Source organism: Mobula hypostoma, chromosome 1 (genome assembly GCF_963921235.1).
Source record: "Mobula hypostoma chromosome 1, sMobHyp1.1, whole genome shotgun sequence".
Classification (NCBI taxonomy): Eukaryota; Metazoa; Chordata; class Chondrichthyes; order Myliobatiformes; family Myliobatidae; genus Mobula; species Mobula hypostoma.
The window spans coordinates 251901706-251927178 of record NC_086097.1 but is presented as its reverse complement, the minus strand read 5'-3'; the positions used below and the strand labels follow the sequence as shown (position 1 = coordinate 251927178).

Below are 25473 nucleotides of genomic sequence, written 5' to 3'. Positions count from 1 at the left end.
GACAAGCTTTTCACTCCGTCTTTGTACCAAAACTAACTCAGTAACATTAGCAGCTGGTGGTTCCACTGTATATCACGTTTAAATGCATTACGTTCTTGCAGATGTTAAAATAAACCATTCCTTTACATTAAAGGATGCTATTCCTCTTTCACACTATTTATCTATCTAGCTATCAATCTGTGTTGGCGCGTGGCCAAGTGGTTAAGGTGTTTGTCTAGTCGCTAGTTCAAGTCTTGGCTGAGGTAGTGTGTGTGTCCTTGAGCAAGGCACTTAACCACACATTGCTCTGCGACGACACCGGTGCCAAGCTGTATGGGTCCTAATGCCCTTCCCTTGGACAACATTGGTATCATGGAGAGGAGAGACTTGCAGCATGGGCAACTGCTGGTCTTCCATACAACCTTGCCCAGGCCTGTGCCCTGGAAACTTTCCAAAGCGCAAATCCATGGTCTCATGAGACTAACGAATGCCTATATATTTATTTATCTTCCAGCTATTTATTTATATATGTTTGTTTATTCCTGTTGGGTGGTGAGATGGAGATACATCTCTGTCAAAGGAGGTGTAAGGTGCTCCTTCCCTCCGCTAGCCCACAGGTCACCCTCGGGCAAAGTGTAGCACCTGCTTAGTCCCTCGATCGGGGTCACATGAAGCCATGAGATCAGGTGGGGGATGGTTGTATAAGCAGCTGGTGCAGATCACAAATCCTGGTGATGCGACCACTGACGCCAGGCAGACAATCTCTGAAGAGTATTGATAATGGCTGAGGTGACCCATCTTGTAAAGACACTGCCCAGAAGACGGCAATGGCAAACCACTTCTTTCGAAAAATTTGACAAGAACAATCATGATTGCCCATGTCATACGACACAGCACACGATGATGATGATGATGATAATGATTCATTCATGTATATAGCTAGGGTGCCTATGACTTTAGCACAATACTGTATTTGTCAACGTGGAGCCAGTATCAGTGGGATAGAAGCTGTCCTTGAGCCTTTTGTATCCTCTGGCCGAACGGAGAGGGAGAATTGAGAATGTCCAGGGTGCGTGGGGTGTTGGATTATGCTGGTTGCTTTACTGAAGCAGAGAGAAGTGTGGACAGAGTCCAGGGAGGGGAGGATGGTTTCTGTGATGTGTTGCCAAATTTTAGTAGACCAGTGGCTCTTCAATAATTCCAGAATGTTTTCTTTGTCTTCTGCTATGAAGATGGTGCCTGTGCACCATGGTGACGTTCTGCAGACTGTGGACAACACTTCTAAATATATCTCTTTCTAATTACTCTCACTGCAATCTGCAGCACTTTCAAAGACTCTTGTTCTTGATATTTATTGCTTATTTATCTACTATTGTTGTTTCTTTCTCTTTGTATTTGCAGTTTGTTGTCTTCTGTACTCTGATTATTATCCTGGCCGGCAGGGTAGCATAGTGGTTAGCTCTACAGTACCAGTACTCGCGACCCGTGTTCAATTCCCACTGCTGCCTGTAAAGAGTCTGTACTTTCTCACCGTGACTGCAAGCGTTTCCTCCAGGTGCTCCTGTTTCCTCCCAAAGTCCAAAGACTTACCTGTTGGTCGGTTAATTGGTCATTGTAAATTGCCCCATGATTAGGCTGGGATTAAATCGGGGGTTGCTGGGTGGTGCGGTTCAAAGGGCTGGAACAGACTATTCTGTTCTCTATCTCAATAAATAAATAAATTTATTTATCTATCCATTCATTTAACTATGTATCTGTCCAATGCCGTTTTTTAATGTATCGCACTGTTCTGCTGCCACAAAACAACAGATTTCCCAACATACGTTAGTGATTCTGATTCTGACGTGGATACGGGCCATCGCAGGAAGAGGGCCACGGTGCAATAGCCATCACAAGTGGGTGAATGTCTCATGCTCCAGAATCCATTCTTACACAGAAGGTGTACTGTTGATAATCCCCTACCTGCACTCGTGTTTCCTCCACAGATCTACACAGGAGAAGGGGATATAACAGGGCCTACTGCGACAGGCATCCGAGTGACAGCTGCGTGTTACACCCCGTCGATCCAGGGTTGCAGTTAATATTGTATTCGTTCCATCCATTGGCAACGGGTGACCATTTAAACGAACGTCACGCATGCAGCCTAAATTCAAGCAAAGAGAAACAAATTTAAATCCCATAAACACAAGAGATTCTGTAGATGTTGGAAATCCAGAGTAACACACACAAAATACCGGAGGAACTCAGCAGGTCAGGCAGCATCTATGGAAAGGAATAAACAGTCAACGATTCAGGCTGAGACCTGTTGAAGGGTCACATCCTGAAATGTCACCTGATTATTCCTCTCCATAGAAACTGCCTGACCTTCAAAGTACATTATATTCTCAAAGTAAATATACAACCTTGAGAATCATCTTCTCACAGACAGCCATGAAACAAAGAACCCCAATAGAACCCATTAAACAAAAGAAGACTGTCCAAACAGCCAATATGCAGAGAGAGAAAGAAAAACAGAACAAATTATGCAAAGAATGAAAGCAATCAAACAGCATTCAGAACTGAAGTTCACAACACCGGATGATCCAGAAGTCCACTAATTTCAGGCCACAGGCTCAGTCCAGCTGAGAGATGAGTGAACCCTGGGGATCAGCGGGCCAAACTGGCCCGTCTCTCACCTCCGACCGCTTCAACCTGGCAATAGTCTAAACCTTGGATCGTTCCTGTCCCACAGGTTCAGGCTCCGTCGCTTCAACACAGCCAGCTCCCCTCCCACGGGCCCAGGCTCTGCCTTGATACGGCCAGTACCTGACCTTTCCAATTCAGCTCGGCTCTTAAATTGATCAAACCTTGGATCTTTCCTCGCCTTGCCTCACCTCTGCAACTCCAGTCCAGACATACTTCAACCGCTCTGCCTCAGCGAGACTCCAGACACACCATAAAAATGCCCGATTCTACGGGCAATTCAGCTCAACACTGACAGGGAAGCCAGAGGCCACTGTCTGCGGTGATTGTGTGAATAACCAAGTATTTAGTAGCTTTCTTTGTTTCACTGGCCCCCAGCAGGTAAGTAGATTTGCAATGTTACGTTGCTGGAGTCAGTTGCTCTTTATGCATTAGTAAATTCAGGAGTGTACTGGAGGAAAGATCTAGAATGAGGGTTGTTGCTTTTCATTGCAACCTAACCACAGCTGGGGCGTATGGGGTGTCAGGGAGGGGTAGCACCTCTGCTGGGGGAACATGTCGCATCCTTTTCAAGGCGGTTAGTCCACCTTTGGTCCCCACCTTGCACTCAGCTCTCACCTGTGGCTCCCCGTAACTGTTTGCATGCGACAGTGGCCACACCCCGGGCAACGGCTTCGACAAGCCGGCTAAACCAGGTGAGGGTAGCCGACGGGTCTCAAACCCTCGGTGAGATAGGGAGTTGTCTATCCCAGCATGTGAAGACAGACTCCGGCGGACTGAGCGGACGAGACCAATGGAAGGTCCAACGGTCGAGAAGGCGGTCTCTGCAAGCGTTGTGGAACGTGTAGAGCAGGACAAGACACAGAAGACGTCCTGGTCATCCACTGCACCTAGTCCCATCTCCAGCCGTCTAGACTCTGTCTTGCCACTGGATCCAGATGGGAATTGGGAAGAGAGAGTGAGGCTGACGCTGCGCAACTCTCCCTCACTTAAATCCAAATCACGCGCTAGTCTCGATACCATCATAATGGTGTCGAGGTCTTCATCGATGTTGATGATGGACGAACACAACCACTGCTGGGCAGAAGGGCCTATTCCACACTGTTATCCCAATGAAATAAATAACACTGGACAATAAAGATTTTGCTTCCTGAATACCTTTAGGTGTATCTTATGAATTTTGGGCTACTGATAATGAAAATCACCATGAAATTTCCCTATCAGGCACCATTTTTAAATAAACTTATGTTTATTATTTCAATCCATAATCCAAGTCAATTAAAATGTTGCCTACAAGGTAAGCTGGAAAGTTTCCTATCTTGTCCAGGCGTGCTTGGGCATGCTTAGGCAGCGTGGCTGTGCACAGCAAGACAGGTTTTAGTAATAATTATTGGGTTCAGGACTGCAAGGATGGAATTTGCTATCACCAGGCACAAAAATTTCTATAAAGGATTTTGATATTTAAGACAGATGCTTCGCACAGTAACTGATGCCAAGATTAAGGAAAGCATTTTTGTTGGTTCACAAATCAAACAGGTCACCAATGACAGGCAATTTGAAGAATATCTAGTGGGACCGGAGAAAATCACCTGGAAGGCATTCAAGGAAGTTGTTGAAATTTTTCTCGGCATCTACAGAGCACCAAACTACATGCAGCTGGTTGAAAGCATGCTTCAAGCATATAAAACCATGAAATGCAACATGTCACTACAGATTCATTTTCTGCATTCCCATTTAGACTTCTTCCCTGCAAATCTTGGTGCTGTTAGTGACAAGCACGGTGAAAGGTTTCACCAGGACATTGAAGTCATGGAGAAAAGATACCAGGGCAACTGGAATCCATCAATGCTGGTGAATTATTGTTGGACATTTAAGCGAGAAGCCTCAGACACTGAGCACAAATGAAAATCATTAACAAAATACTTTTAACTTAGTTGCAAAGCATCAGCACCATTATGCAATTAAACACATAAAAGTTAATTTGTTGTTTCTCCAATTTCCTTTGTGATACAAGTAGTCTGAAATTATATTTGTGTTCATCTTCAAGCAGTCTATCATAAACAAAAAAAAATTCTGAGGAAGCAACACGTTTGAAAAAATTTGTTGTCCAGTGATCGGTTTATAACCAACATCTAACATTCTAAATTTGTACCAGGAAAGGCCAACCTAGGAGGATCTACTCAAACAGGGCAGCAAAAACACCCTGCTTCGAAATCCCCCTCCCTCCAATTTTGTGTGCCAATATCTACCCTAGATTTCTTCAATCACTACCTACCAAATGTTAAGCAGAGAAGTTGTTCCAGAAATTTGAGCAAATCTTTGGAAAAGCAGCTTCTTTCGTGTGCCTGTTGTCTCTTTCCCTGCAGGCCAATTGCAGCTTAATCACATTCCTTGTCTTCACCCCTTCATTCTCTGGTCGCTGAAACTCTCTTTCCAGGAGCACCCCCAGGCCCTCTCATCAATGTACAGGAAGGGGTTGGGGTGGTCTCTATATAGATGTCTGCAAGGACCTCTCCCCAGTGGCACCCCATTCTGAACTGTCCAGTCGATCACTGGCCTGACTGCTGAAAGGGCCCAGCTCCTCATTCAAACTGGGGGGGGGAGGGGTGACTGTCTTTAGATGCCGTATGCAGTCTGAAATACCATCGAAGTTGTGGAACTTGCTGTCTCTGCTTTAAACTTAAAAATCCCTCCCCATCTATTTCTATTCTATGCTATTAAAGCTAATCATACGGTTCATTGGCTTTCATCTATCTGGGATTGAGTTTAAGAGCCAAGAGGTAATGTTGTAGCTATATAGGACCCTGGTCAGACTCCATTTGGAGTACTGTGCTCAGTTCTGGTCACCTCACTACAGGAAGGATGTGGAAACCATAGAAAGGGTGCAGAGGAGATTTACAAGGATGTTGCCTGGATTGGGGAGCATGCCTTATGAAAATAGGTTGAGTGAACTCGGCCTTTTCTCCTTGGAGCGACGGAGGATGAGAGGTGACCTGATAGAAGTGTACAAGGTGATGAGAGGTATTGATCGTGTGAATAGTCAGAGGCTTTTCCCCACGGCTGAAATGGCTAGCACGAGAAGGCACATTTTTAAGGTGCTTGGAAGCAGGTTCAGAGGAGATGTCAGGGGTAAGTTCTGTATTGTGCTGTAGGTTTTCTATGTTTCTATGTTTTCTATCTCCCTTCAGCAACCAGCCTTCATTACAGAATACCATCATCATCACACCTTAGCAAGCTATCCAAGGTTTTCCGTCACGCTCTCAGCGTCTTCTGCCTTTGCATTTCCTCCGGGTATGTTTTCATCAGCTGTGGTCAGGTCTGGCATGGCCGGCTGGTGTTCCTCTCTTAGGTTCTCTGTAATTACATGGTTACTGGGTACACTTGGTTCCCCACTCCGTCTCTGGGAGCAACAAGAGGGTGAGTCATATGCTTTAACCTGAGACCACTGTTTCCACTGGCTGCCTCGCTGAGTCTGCACACAGACACACGTATCATTGGTTAAGAGAACCATCTGTGGTCCTATCAACCTGGGGGCAGACCCTGGCCTTTCCGGCAGCACCCTCACCATGACTTGGTCGCCAGGCTGTGGAAGGTCTATCACCTTTCCCTCTGGCTCTCTCTGATCAGTGATTCGCTGCTGTTGTTTCGCTTGGTCCTTCAACACTTTTAAGTTGATTACAAATGTCTTTCATGTACTGTCATTCTATCCCTGTAATTACCCCATATCTGCCTAATACATGGTGGGGCCACCGTGACTCTTTTCTTCCCGTGTGCCCAGCTCCCATATGGTCCCTCCTTTGCTCCCTTTCTCTGTCATCTCTCCTCTTCTGCCTCCACCTCTTCATATAATTTTACTAAACTGGCTTCTGTTGTTTCTTCCTGCGTACTTGCAACTTCAATTGCCTCTTGTTCCTCTGCTGCCTTATTCGCAGTAATGTCTGCCTTCGGAGGGACTGGAAAAGCTTTATGTTCTGGAGACAGGCCATTCAGGATTGCTGCAGAGCCCGCCACTGTGGGATGCAATCTCGGCCTGGTCTTAAGGGTGGTATAGCCTGTTGTCAATGGATATGATCCACTGGGCTTTACTGGACATATAGGTGAGTTAGTAGTGGCCGCAGTCTCCCTGAGTATCCCTTGGTGTTTTTGTTCCTTGGCTATACACTGAACAGTGGTCAGTGTGTCAGTTTTTATAGGGTCCTGCTTAGGGGGTTTATACAGCCCCTCCTCTATTTTAACTCAGTTTATCTTTACTCGACCACAATCTTGCTTGTGTGTAGCCCACACTGCTGGGAACTGCTGACATGGTAACCCATAGGCACCATCCTGGCTCCAGTCTCTGGCGATCGGGGTGGCTGCGACTATGCTAGCCAGGCTGTGTATTCTGCTGGTTGTATGCGTTCGCTGCCTCTGACTCGTCCATATTATTTCTCCCTTTCCAGAATCTATAACAGCTCCTGCTTCCCTTAGGATGTCTATTGCAAGGATCGTGCCCTCGATATTTGGACATACCCAGAAATACACTGGAAGCTGCACTCCCCCGATTTCGAGTATTTGTGACTCGCTTCTTTCAGCTTTTACTGTTTTCCCTCCTACACCCCGAATATAACTGGCCTGTCTGGTTGTTGGTAAGGGTAGGTCTGTTATCGATACCGATGCCCGTGTCCACTAACATATTGCATTGCCGTCCCCCTAACAATGCTGTTGTGTACATCCGCAGGTCACCAGCGCTGGCAGTGGGGGCTGCTACCTCATCCTTTTCTGACCTAGGAGCCGTCTTTACTAGCTCTTTGATCTGATCGACAGTCATGTTGGTCAGACTGGGCACCAGTGGGGTGAGAGATTGCGTGTCTGCTGCGGTGTTCACCTGTTTTCCTTTCCTCTGTTTTGGACACTGCCTCCAACCATGTCTCAAATGGCCACACCTGTAGCATATCAACTCCCTTACCCTCCCACGTCTATTCCAGGAATTCCTTGCTTCATGCCCTGATCACCGGCAAACAAATCAAACTGTCAGAAACGTCACAGCAGCTGCATCCACTACAGCCACTTCATGATTTCTCTTGCACTTCCTTCAGTCTATCTCACTGGCCCACGAAACTATCACAGAGTAGCTTGACCCCACCGTTATGCCTAAATCTAAAGCTTCCTGGTGGGCTGAGCTCAGGCCTTCCTTCAGCATTTTTAGGAAGACTGGGTCGTCCCTCCCTGGATTATCCAACCCTGAATACTCCTCGTACACTCGATATTTACGTTCTGCATGATCCATAGCCGTCTCATGTGCTTTTTGAATCACTGCCATTATCATTCCCCAGTTACTCTCCATAGAACCATAGAAACTACAGCACAGAAACAGGCCCTTTGGCCCTTCTTGGCTGTGCCGAACCATTTTCTGCCTAGTCCCACTGACCTGCACACGGACCATATCCCTCCATACACCTCCCATCCATGTATCTGTCCAATTTATTCTTAAATGTTAAAAAAGAACCCGGATTTACCACCTCGTCTGGCAGCTCATTCCATACTCCCACCACTCTCTGTGTGAAGAAGCCCCCCCTAATGTTCCCTTTAAACTTTTCCCCCCTCACCCTTAACCCATGTCCTCTGGTTTTTTTCTCCCCTTGCCTCAGTGGAAAAAGCCTGCTTGCATTCACTCTATCTATACCCATCAAAATTTTATATACCTCAATCAAATCTCCCCTCATTCTTCTACGCTCCAGGGAATAAAGTCCTAACCTATTCAACCTTTCTCTGTAACTGAGTTTCTCAAGTCCCGACAACATCCTTGTAAACCTTCTCTGCACTCTTTCAACTTTATTTATATCCTTCCTGTAATTTGCTGACCAAAACTGAACACAATACTCCAGATTCGGCCTCACCAATGCCTTATACAACCTCATCATAACATTCCAGCTCTTATACTCAATACTTCAATTAATAAAGGCCAATGTACCAAAAGCTCTCTTTACGACCCTATCTACCTGTGACGACACTTTTAGGGAATTTTGTATCTGTATTCCCAGATCCCTCTGTTCCACTGCGCTCCCCAGTGCCTTACCATTAACCCTGTATGTTCTACGTTGGTTTGTCCTTCCAACATGCAATACCTCACACTTGTCAGTATTAAACTCCATCTGCCATTTTTCAGCCCATTTTTCCAGCTGGTCCAAGTCCCTCTGCAGGCTCTGAAAACATTCCTCACTGTCTACTACACCTCCAATCTTTGTATCATCAGCAAACTTGCTGATCCAATTTACCACATTATCATCCAGATCATTGATATAGATGACAAATAACAATGGACCCAGCACTGATCCCTGTGGCACACCACTAGTCACAGGCCTCCACTCAGAGAAGCAATTCTCTACCACCACTCTCTGGCTTCTTCCATCGAGCCAATGTCTAATCCAATTTACCACCTCTCCATGTATACCTAGCGACTGAATTTTCCTAACTAACCTCCCATGCGGGACCTTGTCAAAGGCCTTACTGAAGTCCATGTAGACAATATCCACTGCCTTCCCTTCATCCACTTTCCTGGTAACCTCCTCGAAAAACTCCAACAGATTAGTCAAATATGACCTACCATGCACAAAGCCATGTTGACTCTCCCTAATAAGCCCCTGTCCATCCAAATGCTTGTAGATTCTGTCTCTTAGTACTCCCTCCAATAACTTACCTACTACTGACGTCAAATTCACTGGCCTATAATTTCTCGGATTACTTTTCGATCCTTTTTTAAACAACGGAACAACATGAGCCACTCTCCAATCCTCTGGCACTTCACCCGTAGACAGCGACATTTTAAATATTTCTGCCAGGGCCCCCGCAATTTCAACACTAGTCTCCTTCAAGGTCCGAGGGAACACTCTGTCAGGTCCCGGGGATTTATCCACTTTAATTTTCCTCAAGACAGCAAGCACCTCCTCCTTTTCAATCTGTACAGTTTCCATGGTCTCACTACTTGATTCCCTCAATTCCATAGATTTCACGCCAGCTTCCTTAGTAAATACGGATGCAAAAAACCTATTTAAGATCTCCCCCATTTCCTTTGGTTCCGCACAAAGCTGACCACTCTGAGCTTCAAGAGGACCAATTTTATCCCTTACAATCCTTTTGCTCTTGATATACTTGTAAAAGCTCTTTGGATTATCCTTCACTTTGACTGCCAAGGCAACCTCATGTCTTCTTTTAGCCCTCCTGATTTCTTTCTTAAGTATTTTCTTGCACTTTTTATACTCCTCAAGCACCTGATTTACCCCCTGTTTCCTATTTCTCATTTCTTCAAATTTGGCCTTCTTCCAGTTCGGAACCTCAACCCTAGGACCAGATCTATTCTTGTCCATGACCAAGTTGAAACTAATGGTGTTATGATCACTGGAACCAAAGTGCCCCCCTACACAGACTTCTGTCACTTGCCCTAATTCGTTACCTAACAGGAGATCCAATATTGCATCCCCTCTAGTTGGTCCCTCTATATATTGATTTAGAAAACTTTCCTGAACATATTTTACAAACTCTAAACCATCTAGACTCCTAACAGTACGGGAGTCCCAATCAATGTATGGAAAATTAAAATCCCCTACCACCACAACTTTATGTTTCCTGCAGTTGCCTGCTATCTCTCTGCAGATTTGCTCTTCCAAGTCTCGTTGACTATTGGGTGGTCTGTAATACAATCCCACTAATGTGGCCATACCTTTCCTGTTTCTCAGCTCCACCCATAAGGACTCAGTAGACAAGCCCTCTAATCTGTCCTGCCTGAGCACTGCTGTAATATTTTCCCTAACAAGCAATGCTACTCCCCCACCTTTCATTCCTCTGCCTCGATCACATCTGAAACATCGGAACCCTGGAATATTAAGCTGCCAGTCCTGCCCCTCCTGTTTCCAAGTTTCACTAATTGCTACAACATCATAATTCCACGTGTCAATCCACGCCCTCAACTCATCCGCCTTCCCTGCAATACTCCTAGCGTTAAAACTCCTCTCACCTCTCCCCTGTCGCTGCCTCACTTCCCCTTTAAAAAAGCAATATCTTTCTTCATTGCTGGTGTTCCTGATAGTTGCCTAGGTACCATCTCGCACCTCCTGGGCCGTCCTGTCCCACATATTCCTCGGGTGCTTCGTTTTTACCAACATGTGTATATCTTTAGGGTGCATCTGGTGAACTTCAGCTAGTGCCAGAATTCCGAATTCCCACATGTGACTTTAAGTGAGGACAACTCTGACAAAATGCTCTGTTTCTCCTCAGGGGTGAAGGGTTTATGAATGGACGTAATTATTGTCAAAGGCTGGCTCAGATCATCAGGGTTCTCAACCTGACGTTGCCTGACCTCAATAGGTGCCATCCTGACAGATATATCTGGGTAAGACCTCTCCCTGAAATATCTCCACACTAATTCCCATACTACACAAAATATAAAAGACAGGTACCAGTTAAACAGCACATAGTTAAAACCGCAGAAAACGTACTCCGCAATCCGTCACTTTTGAGCACCTGAACTCATGATGCCTGCTGTATTCCTTTGCATCACACTTGCAAACGTATACGCTAAAATGTAGCTCCCCGAATGAGTATACATGCCCCTACTCTGGTGTCTCGAACCGTCAGTAACCACCCCTCGCAACTGGTGGCTCCATCTCACCAAATTAACACGCAAAGTTTCCTCACTTACATAAACACACATGCATGCACACACACTATGTTTATATCTACCAGTTCAGCTCTCTGCGTTCGTGATACCTCATGTTCCCGTGTACCACCGACCCGAACAGATCCAAGTGTGAGTGCTATTATAGAAAATACTCACCTACTTAGACTGCTAAGATCGCTGATCACACAATGGGTCATGAAGGTATCCCACTCCTGACAGCAAATGTTGTTGCGTGAATGAAATCACTGGAGAGAGTTACTGGTAGATACAAAGCAGCTTCTTTATTCGACAAAACAAGGTATAACAGGCATCATACCGAGATGCTTTCAGTGGAAAGGTCTGCCAGCCCAACGTGGGGCTCGATATTTATGTGCTAAACACAAAAGACAATTCCATATTTACAATGTATAGACAATGCTTTCTTTTGAAGCTACATACAAACTTCACACCTTCTGATTCGCATCCATCCCACAGACACCAGCAGTGTCTGGACTGGGATTCACAGCTTTTAGGAAATGCATTGTCCCAAACTGACTCCACAATACATTATCGAGGAACAGAAGACAGGTAGCCAAAGCCATTTGTAAAAGTAAATGGCCTAAACCCAAAAATCACTCTTAACAATAACCAACATCTAACATTCTGGTCCCGTATTACAGCACACCTTGAAAATCATTTGGTGAAATCACATGAAGACTCTTTCCCAAAACCAGACTTGAAGCATCGATTAGGATTTCTCTGTGGGTGCCGAGAGAAGATGTCACCTCCAGGGCTCCTCCGGCATTGTTGAGACGCAGTGTGAACTCGTTGTCCTGTCGCTCCACGTCCGCCAGAATCCACTGGCCACTGTCGACCCGCAGCGTTTCTAGCCTCAGCGAATGTTCCCGGTCACCAAGGTTAACACGGATTCCAAAATATCCACTTTCAATCTAATCCACAGAAGAAAATTAAAATAGAAGACAAAACATGGATTTAATAACAATCAGAAGGATTTTGTGAAACAATAACTCCAATCTCAAATTCCTTACAGACAGCAGTGGGAACTGAAGCCGAGTTTCTGGCACTGTAAACTGTTACACTCACCGCTGTGCTTTAGAGAGGATGCAGAGGAGATTTACCAAGTTGCTGCCTGGATTAGAGAGAATGTTTTATGAAGAAAAGTTGCACAAACTAAGGCTTTTCCAGCAACTACAAATAAAATAAGACAGCAACAGCAAAATAAATACTTTTTCTATTATCCCCACTCCATCCTCCCACCCCCCTCCACTCACACACCCAGAGAGGCCTTAAACCCCAGTACAGGCCGACTCTGGGCCTCCAGTCCTTGTCCCTGGATTCTTAGAATTGCAAACACCAAGCCTCCAACTTTGGACTTCACCTCTGGACTCGCCAATCATTGGTTTGACCTTCAGGCCTCCACTTCCAAACTTGCACGGACCTCTGACCCTGGTGACCTGGGCCATCGCGCCTCCTTTGGGCCCTTGTGAATCCTTCAGGCCTCTACCTTCAGTCTTTGACCTTCAGGCCTCTACCTTTGGTCTTTGACCTTCAGGCCTCTACCTTTGGTCTTTGACCTTCAGGCCTCTACCTTCAGTCTTTGACCTTCAGGCCTCTACCTTCAGTCTTTGACCTTCAGGCCTCTACCGTCGGTCTTTGACCTTCAGGCCTCTACCTTCGGTCTTTGACCTTCAGGCCTCTACCTTCAGTCTTTGACCTTCAGGCCTCTACCTTTGGTCTTTGACCTTCAGGCCTCTACCTTCAGTCTTTGACCTTCAGGCCTCTACCGTCGGTCTTTGACCTTCAGGCCTCTACCTTCAGTCTTTGACCTTCAGGCCTCTACCTTCAGTCTTTGACCTCCAGGCCTCTACCTTCAGTCTTTGACCTTCAGGCCTCTACCTTCAGTCTTTGACCTCCAGGCCTCTACCTTTGGTCTTTGACCTTCAGGCCTCTACCTTCAGTCTTTGACCTTCAGGCCTCTACCTTCAGTCTTTGACCTCCAGGCCTCTACCTTTGGTCTTTGACCTTCAGGCCTCTACCTTCAGTCTTTGACCTTCAGGCCTCTACCTTCAGTCTTTGACCTTCAGGCCTCTACCTTTGGTCTTTGACCTTCAGGCCTCTACCTTTGGTCTTTGACCTTCAGGCCTCTACCTTCAGTCTTTGACCTTCAGGCCTCTACCTTTGGTCTTTGACCTTCAGGCCTCTACCGTCGGTCTTTGACCTTCAGGCCTCTACCGTCGGTCTTTGACCTTCAGGCCTCTACCTTCAGTCTTTGACCTTCAGGCCTCTACCTTCAGTCTTTGACCTTCAGGCCTCTACCTTCAGTCTTTGACCTTCAGGCCTCTACCTTTGGTCTTTGACCTTCAGGCCTCTACCTTCAGTCTTTGACCTCCAGGCCTCTACCTTTGGTTTTTGACCTTCAGGCCTCTACCTTTGGTCTTTGACCTTCAGGCCTCTACCTTCAGTCTTTGACCTTCAGGCCTCTACCTTCAGTCTTTGACCTTCAGGCCTCTACCTTTGGTCTTTGACCTTCAGGCCTCTACCTTTGGTCTTTGACCTTCAGGCCTCTACCTTTGGTCTTTGACCTTCAGGCCTCTACCTTCAGTCTTTGACCTCCAGGCCTCTACCTTTGGTTTTTGACCTTCAGGCCTCTACCTTCGGTCTTTGACCTCCAGGCTTCACCTTCCAGGTTTGCCCTCGGGATTTCACTGGGTTTGACCTTCGATCCTCTACTTGTGGACTCGTACTGACCGCTGACTGCGATGAATGACTTTGTCCTTCTCTTCATTACATTTTTTTTTGTGGTCTTCATATCTAGAGCCATCACAATAGTCCACTATCTTCCCTGAGAAAATGCATTACCTTACACCCAGGTCCCAGAAATCTCAGAGAAAGAGTTTAATTGCATTACAACAACAGCAAAACAAGCCCCTGTCTCATCTCTTCCACCTATCCACTTACACACTGAGACAGGCCCCAACACCAGGACAGGCCACCTCTGGGGAGTCTAGAACTAGAGGGCTGGCTTCAGAATACAAGCACATTCCGTTAGAACAGAGATGAGGAGGAATTATTTTAGCCAGAGGGTGGAGAATCTGTGGAATTCATTGTCACAGATAGCCATGGAGGCCAAGTTATTGGTTATACTTAGGGCAGAGTTGATAGTTTCATGATTAGTCAAGGTGTCAAAAGTTATGGGAAGAAGATAAGAGAATGGGGTCGAAAGGGATTATAAATCAGCCATGATGGAATGGTGCAGCAGACTTGATGGGCTGAATAGCCTCATTCTGCTCTTATGTATTATGGTCTGCAGTCCCTGACCCACAGACATCAGGCCTCTAACTTTGGATTGGCAGACTGCAATTGACAAACATGAACCTCTTTAACCCTTGCATCCCTATTCATGCATTTAGTATTGAGCAGATTTTTGGATGTTACCTCCAGTATGATATATTCACTTGTGTCTTTGGAAGCCAGGCTGAGCAGGGAGCAGCTGGGGCTGCGGGTACGAAACATCATCTGCACTTGGGTTCTGCGAGCGCTGAGAGCTCCTTTCTGCTGGAACTGAATCAGACTGTCCTTCTCGAAAGACCATTCAGGTAGAACTATGGAGAAACATAAGCCATGAAACAGTCAGCAGGCCAAACGCCAGGATGCTGTGTGGATTAGAGAGCATGTCTGGCACCATCTGGTACAGGAAGTGCAAGGCATCTGACCGCAAGGCTCTGCGAAGAACGGTGAAGTCTGCTGTGAGGATCATTGGGATCTCTCTTCCACTCACCTAGAATATTGATCAGGAACGCTGCATACACAGGGCCCTTCACATTGTCAGTGATCCCTCCCATCCGTCCAACAAAACTTTTGCCCCCTACCATCAAACAGGAGGTACTGTATAGCATTAAGACAAGGCCTGTTAGGATGGGAAACAGCTTCTTCCCCCAGGATGTGCGATTCCTGAACTCTCTGCCACCACCCAGGTCTCATCACTTACAAAGTGTCAGTAGCGTTATGCTATTTACTTTTTAATTTGTGTTGTGAATGCACCTGATGCAAAATGTTAATCTTCTGGAATATATTTTATTATTTGTTAATTTATTTGTGGTAATATTACTTTGTGTGTTATACGTACTGTGTTGTCACCCTGGTCCAGAGGAACATTGTTTTGTTTGGTGATATACATGGGGATGGTTGTGTGTGAGTTACATGTACTGTATTGTCACCCTAGTCCAGAGGGATGTTGTTTTGTTTGGTGGTATACATGGGGATGGTTGTGTGTGAGTTATATGTACTGTGTTGTCACCCTGGTCCAGAGGGATGTTGTTTTGTTTGGTGATATACATGGGGATGGTTGTGTGTGAGTTATATGTACTGTGTTGTCACCTGGTCCAGAGGGACATTTGTTTTGTTTGGTGGTATACATGGGGACAGTTGAATGACAATAAATCTGAATTTGAAGTCTTATGAGATAGGTTGATGAGCGAAGGCTTTTCTCTTTGGATTGATGGAAGATGAGAGGTGATTTGACAAGGTGATAAGAGGTCAGGTCCATTAATTATCTGAACAAAAGGGAGTCACGGTAGCATAGCAGTTAACGTGACGCTATTACAGCTTGGAATTCGGAGTTCAATTCCAACGTTATCTGTAAGGACTCTGGACGTCCGCCCCGTGGAATGCTTGTGTTTTTCTGGGGGCTCTGGTTTCCTCTCACAGTCCAAAGATGTACCGGTTAGTACGTTAATTGGTCACTGTAAATTGCCCTGTGATTAGGTTCAGGTTAAATCGGGGGACTACTGGGCAGTGTGGCTCAAAGGACTGGAAGGGCCTGTTCCATGATGTAAGTTATAACACATAAGCAAGAGCCAGAGATTGACTGGACAGCCAGAAACTTCCCCAGCGCAGAAAGGGCTGATACAAGAGGGTATCATTTTAAAGTGATAGGATAAAATATAGGGGGATCTCAGAGGGAGGCTTTTACACAGAGAGTGGTGGTGAGTGTGTGGAACACCCTGCCAGGGGTGGTAGTAGAGGTAGGTACATTAGGGCACGTTTAATAGACTCTTAGGTAGAGACATGGATGGTAGAAAAGTGGAGGGAAGGGCTAGATTGATCTTGAAATAGGTTAAAAGGTCGGTAAAACATTGTGGGCGAAAGGGCCTGTACTGTGCTATACTGTCCTCTGTTCTACAAGACAAAATAAATCTATCAAAGCACTAACAAAAAACCCTTTTTATTATTTGATATTTATTATTGTCTAACTGTAATTGTCTAACTTCAACTACTGCACAGAGTCTTGTCATCTTCAGAAGTTTTCGGATGACTCTGCCATAGTTGGATGCATCAGCAAGGGAGATGAGGCTGAGTACAGGGCTACGGTAGGAAACTTTGTCACATGGTGAGAGCAGAATTATCTGCAGCTTAATGTGAAAAAGACTAAGGAGCTGGTGGTAGACCTGAGGAGAGCTAAGGTACCGGTGACCCCTGTTTCCATCCAGGGGGTCAGTGTGGACATGGTGGAGGATTACAAATACCTGGGGATACGAATTGACAATAAACTGGACTGGTCAAAGAACACTGAGGCTGTCTAGAAGAAGGGTCAGAGCCGTCTCTATTTCCTGAGGAGACTGAGGTCCTTTAACATCTGCCGGACGATGCTGAGGATGTTCTACGAGTTTGTGGTGGCCAGTGCTATCATATTTGCTGTTGTGTGCTGGGGCAGCAGGCTGAGGGTAGCAGACACCAACAGAATCAAGAAACTCATTCGTAAGGCCAGTGATGTTGTGGGGATGGAACTGGACTCTCTGACGGTGGTGTCTGAAAAGAGGATGCTGTCCAAGTTGCATGCCATCTTGGACAATATCTCCCATCCACTACATAATGGACTGGGTGGGCACAGGTGTACATTCAGCCAGAGACTCATTCCTCCAAGATGCAACACAGAGCATCATAGGAAGTCATTCCTGCCTGTGGCCATCAAACATTACAGCTCCTCCCTTGGAGGGTCAGACACCCTGAGCCAATAGGCTGGTCCTGGACTTATTTCCTGGCATAATTTACATATTACTATTTAACTATTTATGGTTTTATTACTATTTATTATTTATGGTGCAACTGTAATGAAAACCAATTACCCCCCGGGATCAATAAAGCATGCCTATGACTATGACTAATGCCCCTAGTTGTTCCGAAGGGAATCTGTATCATTTAGGGGCATGGAGTTATAGAGCAGATACAGACCCTTTGGGCCAACCACATAGCCACCCAGATCTAAATGGAAAGAAAATTCAAAAATCTGAGGCGCAGAAAGACTTGGGAGTCCTTGTGAAGGTTGACAAATGCAATATTAGCATTCATTTCAAGAGGAATGGAATATAAAGCAAGGATGTAATTTTAAGGCTTTATAAGGCACTGGTGAGGGCTCACTTGCAGTATTGTGAGCAACTTTGGGCCCCTTATCTAAGAAAGGATGTGCTGACATTGGAGAGAGTTCAAAGGAGGTTCACGAAAATGATTCTGGGATTGAAAGGCTTATTGTATGATGAACTTTTGATTGCCTTGGGCCTGTACTCACTAGAATTCAGAAGAATGAGGGGATCTCATTGAACCTATTGAATGTTGAAAGGCCTTGATAGATTGGATGTGGAGAGGATGTTTCCTATGGTGGGAGAGTCTAAGACCAGAGGACACAGTTTCAGAATAGAGGGGCATCCTTTTACAATGGAGGTGAGGAGGAATTTCTTTAAGCAGAGAGTGGTTGCCACAGGCAGCTGTGGGGGCCAAGTCATTAGTTGTATTTAAGGTGGAGGTTGATAGATTCCTGATTGGTCAGGGCATAAAGGAATAAGGGAGAAGGCAGGAGGTTGGGGCTGAGGTGGAAACTGAATCAGCCATGATGAAATGGTGGAGCAGACTCGATGGGCCGAATGGCCTAATTCTGCTCCTATATGTAACGGTCTTCTGGGTTAGGTTTAGTGGATGCTACGTTGGTGCCGGAAGCATGCTGACACTTGCGAGCTGCCCAGTGTAATGTACTTGGTATCTGAGTGACACTGTGAATGTGTTGTGACCACGATCAACAATATCATTTGACATGGCACATAGTAAAGATGATGATGCCTGTTTACATAATTCATTACGGGTTTTATGTAAGAAGTATGTGAATGGCACACGTCATTATGCCACTGAGTCATAAGTCAGCACCTCAGTAAAGGAAATAAACTAAAATAAAACAAAGTCAACATGGTATCCCGAGCTCCTGTGTTTTTCTTTTGATTAATTTCTGGAGCTGTGAAACATAACACCCAGCAGAATGCTCACTAATCTGCTTTGATGCAAGCTACACATTTCTCTGTATGTTACAATGTACATATGTCAAATACAGCTCATCTTTAAATCTTTAAACTTTTAGTAAATGAAGCATGGAAGTTTGTCTGTAGAGTGCACGTGTGCTGCATCGTATCCGCAGTAACAATCATTTCGTTCTCCTTTACACTCAAGCTGAATAATGAAAATGAACTATCTTGAATCTTCAATTTCCATGAGTTTAGTTCCACAAACCCCCTGCCACCAAAATGGTCTAATTTAATCTCCAAACAGAATACACAATTCACTTTACCTTTCTCACACTTGTATCCGGTATAACCTGGTCTGCAGTGGCAGCTGAAGGAGCCCCATTCTCCTAGACATTCCCCACGAATGCCACAGGAGTACGTCCCAGCGCTGTGGCACACCCCGTCGGTCAGTTCACAGCCTGGCACCCCACTCAGGAACTCTGCGGGATTCCCCAGATCGTACACCTGGCAGCAGAGAGGAAGAATGAGAACAGATGCCTCTACTTAGAAACAAAAATACAGTGAACATCACGTGACTGTATTGTGCTTTTTTGTAATTATATATGCTGTATAGGCACCACAGGGCCGTGACGGTTAGCACGACATTATTACATCTCAGGGCATCAGAGTTTGGAGTTCAATTCACAGAAAGCACTTTTGTACATTCATTAGCCTAAAAAAATTAACTCGGTTTCTCTCCCCACAGACGCTGCCTGACCTGCTGAGTACTTCCAGCATTTCTCCTTACCTTGCTGTCCACAATGAGGTTTCTCACACAGCCTGTGAATCCTGTGAAGTGTAGTTGTCCAGGGAGATGTGGTGCTGCCTTCTTCGTTCCACCCAGCTGAAGTGGTTGCTGAACATTTAGAAATCTAACAGAGATGATAGAACAGCTCAAAGATTATTATTTAAATGGTGAAAGGTTGCAGCATGCTGTTGTGTAGAGGGACCTGGGAGTGCTTGTGCATGAATCGCAAAAAGTTGACTTGCAGGTACAACAGGTTATTAAGAAGGCAAACGGAATTTTGGCCTTTGTTGTTAGAGGGATTGAATTCAAGAGCAGGGAGGTCATGCTGCAACTATACAGGGTACTGGTGAGGCCGCACCTGGAGTACTGTGTGCAGTTCTAGTCTCCTTACTTGAGGAAGGATATACTGGCTTTGGAGGCGGTGCAGAGGAGGTTCACCAGGTTGATTCTAAGGATGAAGGGGTTAACCTATGAGGAGAGATTGAGTTGCCTGGGACTATACTCTCTGGAATTCAGAAGAATGAGAGGGGATCTTATAGAAACATACAAAATTTTGAAAGGGATAGATAAGATAGAAGTAGGAAAGTTGTTTCCATTGGTAGGTGAGACTAGAACTAGGGGACATTGCCTCAAGATTCAAGGGAGAAGATTTAGGACGGAGATGAGGAGAAACTGTTTTTCCCAGAGAGTGGTGAATCTGTGGAATTCTCTGCCCAGGGAAGCAGTTGAGGCTTCTTCACTAAATATATTTAAGATACAGTTAGACAGATTTTTACACAGTAGGAGAATTAAGGGTTATGGAGAAAAGGCAGGTAGATGGAGCTGAGTTTATGGACAGATCAGCCATGATCTTATTGAATGGCGGGGCAGGCTCGATGGGCCGGATGGCTAACTCCTGCTCCTATTTCTTATGTTCTTATGTAAAGTACTACTCAACAAATAGGAGGCAGGCTATAATGAAATTAGGGAAAATTGCAAATAACATGGAATGCTATGATGTTGTGAGAAGGAAAAGGATTATCTTAGATTTGAAGGAAAAGATGGAATCAGATCCTGACAAGTGCAAAATGACACACAAACAATCGATGTTTTGGGCTAAGACCTTCATCAGTCCTGAAGAAAGGTCTTGACTGGAAATGTCAACTGTTTATTCATTTGCATGGATGCTGCGTGAACTGCTCAGTTCCTCTAGCATTTTGTTGCTCTGGATTTCCAATATCTGCAGAATCTTTTGTGTTTATGAAGGTCAAGGTGATTTTTTTGCATATCAAACAATGGTAGAATATATTGTACACAACAATTGACTGGATCAGAATCAGAGATTGGTTTAATTTGTTATTCCGTGGCAGCAATACATAATACATAATACATAAAGGTGGTGTCACCGTCTTGGGGCACCACCTTTTGAAGGTGTCCCCAATACTGGGGAGGCTAGTGCCCATGACGAGGCTGGCTGAGTTCACAACTTTCTGCGGCTGTTTACTGAATCACCAGGAGACAGTCAACACCCCAGAGGTGTTTGGTAATTTTACCACAGAACACCAATTATTACGTTTCAAACTAGACTTTACCTTGCTTCGCCAGGAGTTTCCCCTGAGACCTCACACAAGCTGCGGTCCATTTCTGAGCGGCTCCTGCCCACGCCTCCTGCCTCAGACACAGGAGCAGCAACACAACGGTCAAGGATCATCTCCACTCTCTGCACAAATCAGGACTTATCTCAGTATTGTTGTACTGCAAAACATACAGGCCTAAACCTAACAATTCAATCTTCCAATGCACTGAAACATTCCGTTTATAGCATTCTTTTCATGACTGAGTTTCATTGAAACAACAACATAGAACATTACAGCACAGAACAGACCCTTCAGCCCACAATGTTGTGCTGACCTTTTATCACTGGTGAGATCACTCTGCAATGGAGAGGGGAGATTGCCTTCTTATCCGATAGAGGTCTATAAGATTATGAGAGGCATAGATCAAGTAGACAGACAGTACCTCATACCCAGGGTTGAACTGTCTGGTACCAGATGGCACGCATTTAAGGCGAGAGAGGGGTAAGTTCAAAGGAGATGTGACGGGCATGATTTTGTTACACAGAGAGTGGTGGGTGCCTGGAATGAATTGTCAGGGGTGGTGAGGGGGGGGGCAAATATAATAGAGGCTTTTAAGAGGATGATAGATACACACATGAATGTGTACGGAATGGAGGGATGTGGATATTGTGTAGGCAGAAGAGATTAGTTTAGTTGGACATTCATTCGGAGATCCAGCAGGATAACAACCCTGCTGGCCCGTGCCACCCAGTTACATCTATGTGACCGATTACCCAGTACACCTTTGGCATGGTGGGGGACATCCACGCGGTCAGAGGGAGAAGATACAAACTCCTTACGGGCAGTGGCAGGAACTGAACCCGTGTCGCAGGTGCTGTAATTGTGTTATGCTAACCACTGCACAACTGTGCCAACCCAGTTACTAGCTTAATCAGTATGGTATAACATTATGGGCTGAGGGGCCTTTTCCTGAGCTGTACTGTTCTGTCTTCTATGTTCTAAACTTTGAGCTGGCTTCTGGTATTCTGTCAGAATTTGGGTGTGTTCCATGAGTATTTCTAGGAATTATGTGGGGTATAGATAGGGTAAGTGCAAGCATGCTAGTTCCACTGAGGTTGGGTGAGACTACAACTAGAGGTCATGGGTTAAGGGTGAAAGGTGAAATGTTTAAGGAGAACATGAGGGGGAATTTCTTCACTCAGAGGATCATGGAAGTGTGGGACAAGCTGCCAGAGGAAGTGGAGGATATGGGTTTGATTGCAAAGTTTGGATAGGGACATGGATGGGAGCAGAATGGAAGGCTATGGTGTGTGGATGAAGGTCGATGGGACTTGGCAAGGATTAGATAAACTCCACCAAGCCCGGCTGTGAGAGGAGGAGGGTTGGGCATGGGGTTAGCAACCCTACCCCGTAAAAACTCAGAGCTACAGAAGCACCAATGGTAACTCTAAAGTCCTCAACCCTGGGAGAGGAAGGATCTTTGATGGGCTACATCTTGTAAGACTGAAAATCTGGCCCAGGACAGAGGACTCCGGCAAACTGCTGTTGGCAGCCTGTGCCCAGTAGGGGTGATGGGCTTAAAACAAAGAAGAAGGACTAGATGGGCCTTCTGTGCCATGGTTTTGATGGAATTATTTGGTGCCTAAGCAAGTTCTGCTTCTTCAAATCCCTGGGAACTCCTGCGTACCTTTCCATCACTCCTTATATCCAGCCTATGCCAGTGACGGTCTGCAACATAGACACTGGCCTGCATCTGGAGATGGAGCGGCCCCGAACCATGATTAATGGTGAGTGAAGGGACTCCATTCCTCAGCTCTGTGGGAGAAATGTGACCAGTTAGAACACGAGTGAACAAATATTTAAATGGACCAGAACCTGAAAAGATCACATTGTTAGTCCAAAGGTCTTACATTTATTTATGATCGATTTCTTTAGCAATACAGCTTGGAACAGGCCCTCCTGAACCAATGAACTGCACTGCCCAGCAACCCTCCGATTTAACCTCGCCCAGTCACAGCACAATACCTACTAAGCAATATACTTTTAGACTGTGGGAGGAAACCGGAGCATCTGAAGGAAAACTACGCACTCATGGGCCAACCTCCTGACAGACAGTGCTGGAACTGAGCTTCAAGCTCTAGAACGCCCTGAGCTGTAATTGTCTCGCAATAATTGTTACACTCACCTGGCACCCAAGATAGGAGTAGAGAGGCTTTCAGATGATCTGAAATACATAAGACCATAAAATATTGGAGCAGAATTTGACCCATCGAGTCTGCTCCATCATTTCATCATGGCTGATCCATTTTCCCTCTCAGCCCCAATCTCCTGCCTTCTCCCCATATCCCTTCATGCCCATCCAATATCAAATATCCATAAAGACTTGGCCTCCACAACGGCCTGTGACAATGAATTCCACAGATTCACCACTCTCTAGCTAACGAAATTCCTCTTCATTCCCGTTGCAACAGGACGCCTCTCTATTTTGAGGCTGTATCCTCTAGTCTAAGACTTTCCCACCATAGGAAACATCCTCTCCACATCCACTGTATCAAGGCCTTTCACCATTCAATAGGTTTAAATGAGGTCACCCCTCATTCTTCTGAATTCCAGTGAATACAGGCCCAGAGCCATCAGAAGATCTTTTTATGAAAATCCTGGAATCATTTCATGAACTCTGTCCAGTTTCAGCACGTCCTTTCTAAGATAAGGGGCCCAAAACTGCTCACAACACTCCCAGTGAGGCCTCAGCAGTGCTTTATAAAACCTCAACATTACATCCTTGCTTTTATATTTCAGTCATCTTAAAATGAATTCCAACAACGCATTTGCCTTCCTCACCACAGACTCAACCTGCAAATTAACATTTAGGAAATCCCAAGTCCCTTTGCGTCTCATTTTTTTTTGTATTTTCTCTCCATTTACAAAATGGAAACTGCTGGAGTCAGTTATCAAGGATGTGATAACAGCACATTTGGAAAGCGGTGAAATGATCGGACAAAGTCAGCATGGATTTGTGAAAGGAAAATCATGTCTGACGAATCTCATAGAATTTTTTGAGGATGTAACTAGTAGAGTGGATAGGGGAGAACCAGTGGATGTGGTATATTTGGATTTTCAAAAGGCTTTTGACAAGGTCCCACATAGGAGATTAGTGTGCAAACTTAAAGCACACGGTATTGGGGGTAAGGTATTGGTGTGGGTGGAGAATTGGTTAGCAGACAGGAAGCAAAGAGTGGGAATAAACGGGACCTTTTCAGAATGGCAGGCGGTGACTAGTGGGGTACCGCAAGGCTCAGTGCTGGGACCCCAGTTGTTTACAATATATATTAATGACTTGGATGAGGGAATTAAATGCAGCATCTCCAAGTTTGCGGATGACACAAAGCTGGGTGGCAGTGTTAGCAGTGAGGAGGATGCTAAGAGGATGCAGGGTGACTTGGATAGGTTGGGTGAGTGGGCAAACTCATGGCAGATGCAATTTAATGTGGATAAATGTGAAGTTATCCACTTTGGTGGCAAAAATAGGAAAACAGATTATTATCTGAATGGTGGCCGATTAGGAAAAGGGGAGGTGCAACGAGACCTGGGTGTCATTATACACCAGTCATTGAAAGTGGGCATGCAGGTACAGCAGGCGGTGAAAAAGGCGAACGGTATGCTGGCATTTATAGCGAGAGGATTCGAGTACAGGAGCAGGGAGGTACTACTGCAGTTGTACAAGGCCTTGGTGAGACCACACCTGGAGTATTGTGTGCAGTTTTGGTCCCCTAATCTGAGGAAAGACATCTTTGCCATAGAGGGAGTACAAAGAAGGTTCACCAGATTGAGTCCTGGGATGGCAGGTCTTTCATATGAAGAAAGACTGGATGAACTGGGCTTGTACTCGTTGGAATTTAGAAGATTGAGGGGGGATCTGATTGAAACGTATAAGATCCTAAAGGGATTGGACAGGCTAGATGCGGGAAGATTGTTCCCGATGTTGGGGAGGTCTAGAACGAGGGGTCACAGTTTGAGGATAGAGGGGAAGCCTTTTAGGACCGAGGTTAGGAAAAACTTCTTCACACAGAGAGTGGTGAATCTGTGGAATTCTCTGCCACAGCAAACTGTTGAGGCCAGTTCATTAGCTATGTTTAAAAGGAAGTTAGATATGGCCCTTGTGGCTACAGGGGTCAGGGGGTATGGAGGGAAGGCTGGGTTCTGAGTTGGATGATCAGCCATGATCATAATAAATGGCGGTGCAGGCTCGAAGGGCCGAATGGCCTACTCCTGCACCTATTTTCTATGTTTCTATGTTTCTAAAATAGTCAACCCTTTCATTTCTTCTACCAAAGTGCATGACCATACACTTCCTGGCACTGTATTCCATCTGCCACTTCTTTGCCCATTTTCCCAATACGTCAAAGTCCTTCTATGGCCTCTTGACTACCTCAAAACTACCTGCTTCTCCATCTATCTTTGAATCGTCTGTAGACTTTGCAACAAAGCCATCAATTCCATCATCCAAATCATTGACATATAAAGTAAAAA

At 45.4% G+C, this 25473-nt stretch overlaps 1 protein-coding gene across 1 annotated transcript in view; it reads right to left on the bottom strand.

Annotated features, from left to right (window-relative positions):
- The window catches only part of si:dkey-22o22.2 (neural-cadherin), a 304012-nt gene that overhangs the window by 5641 nt on the left and 272898 nt on the right, over positions 1 to 25473 (bottom strand). Inside the window, exons 25-31 of the mRNA XM_063054940.1 lie at positions 22631 to 22758; positions 20959 to 21086; positions 19388 to 19511; positions 18924 to 19104; positions 14750 to 14916; positions 11979 to 12243; positions 1942 to 2122 (exon numbers count right to left, since the gene is read on the bottom strand). Coding sequence (XP_062911010.1) covers positions 1942 to 2122; positions 11979 to 12243; positions 14750 to 14916; positions 18924 to 19104; positions 19388 to 19511; positions 20959 to 21086; positions 22631 to 22758 — 1174 coding nt within the window. The remainder of the gene's footprint in view (positions 1 to 1941; positions 2123 to 11978; positions 12244 to 14749; positions 14917 to 18923; positions 19105 to 19387; positions 19512 to 20958; positions 21087 to 22630; positions 22759 to 25473) is intronic.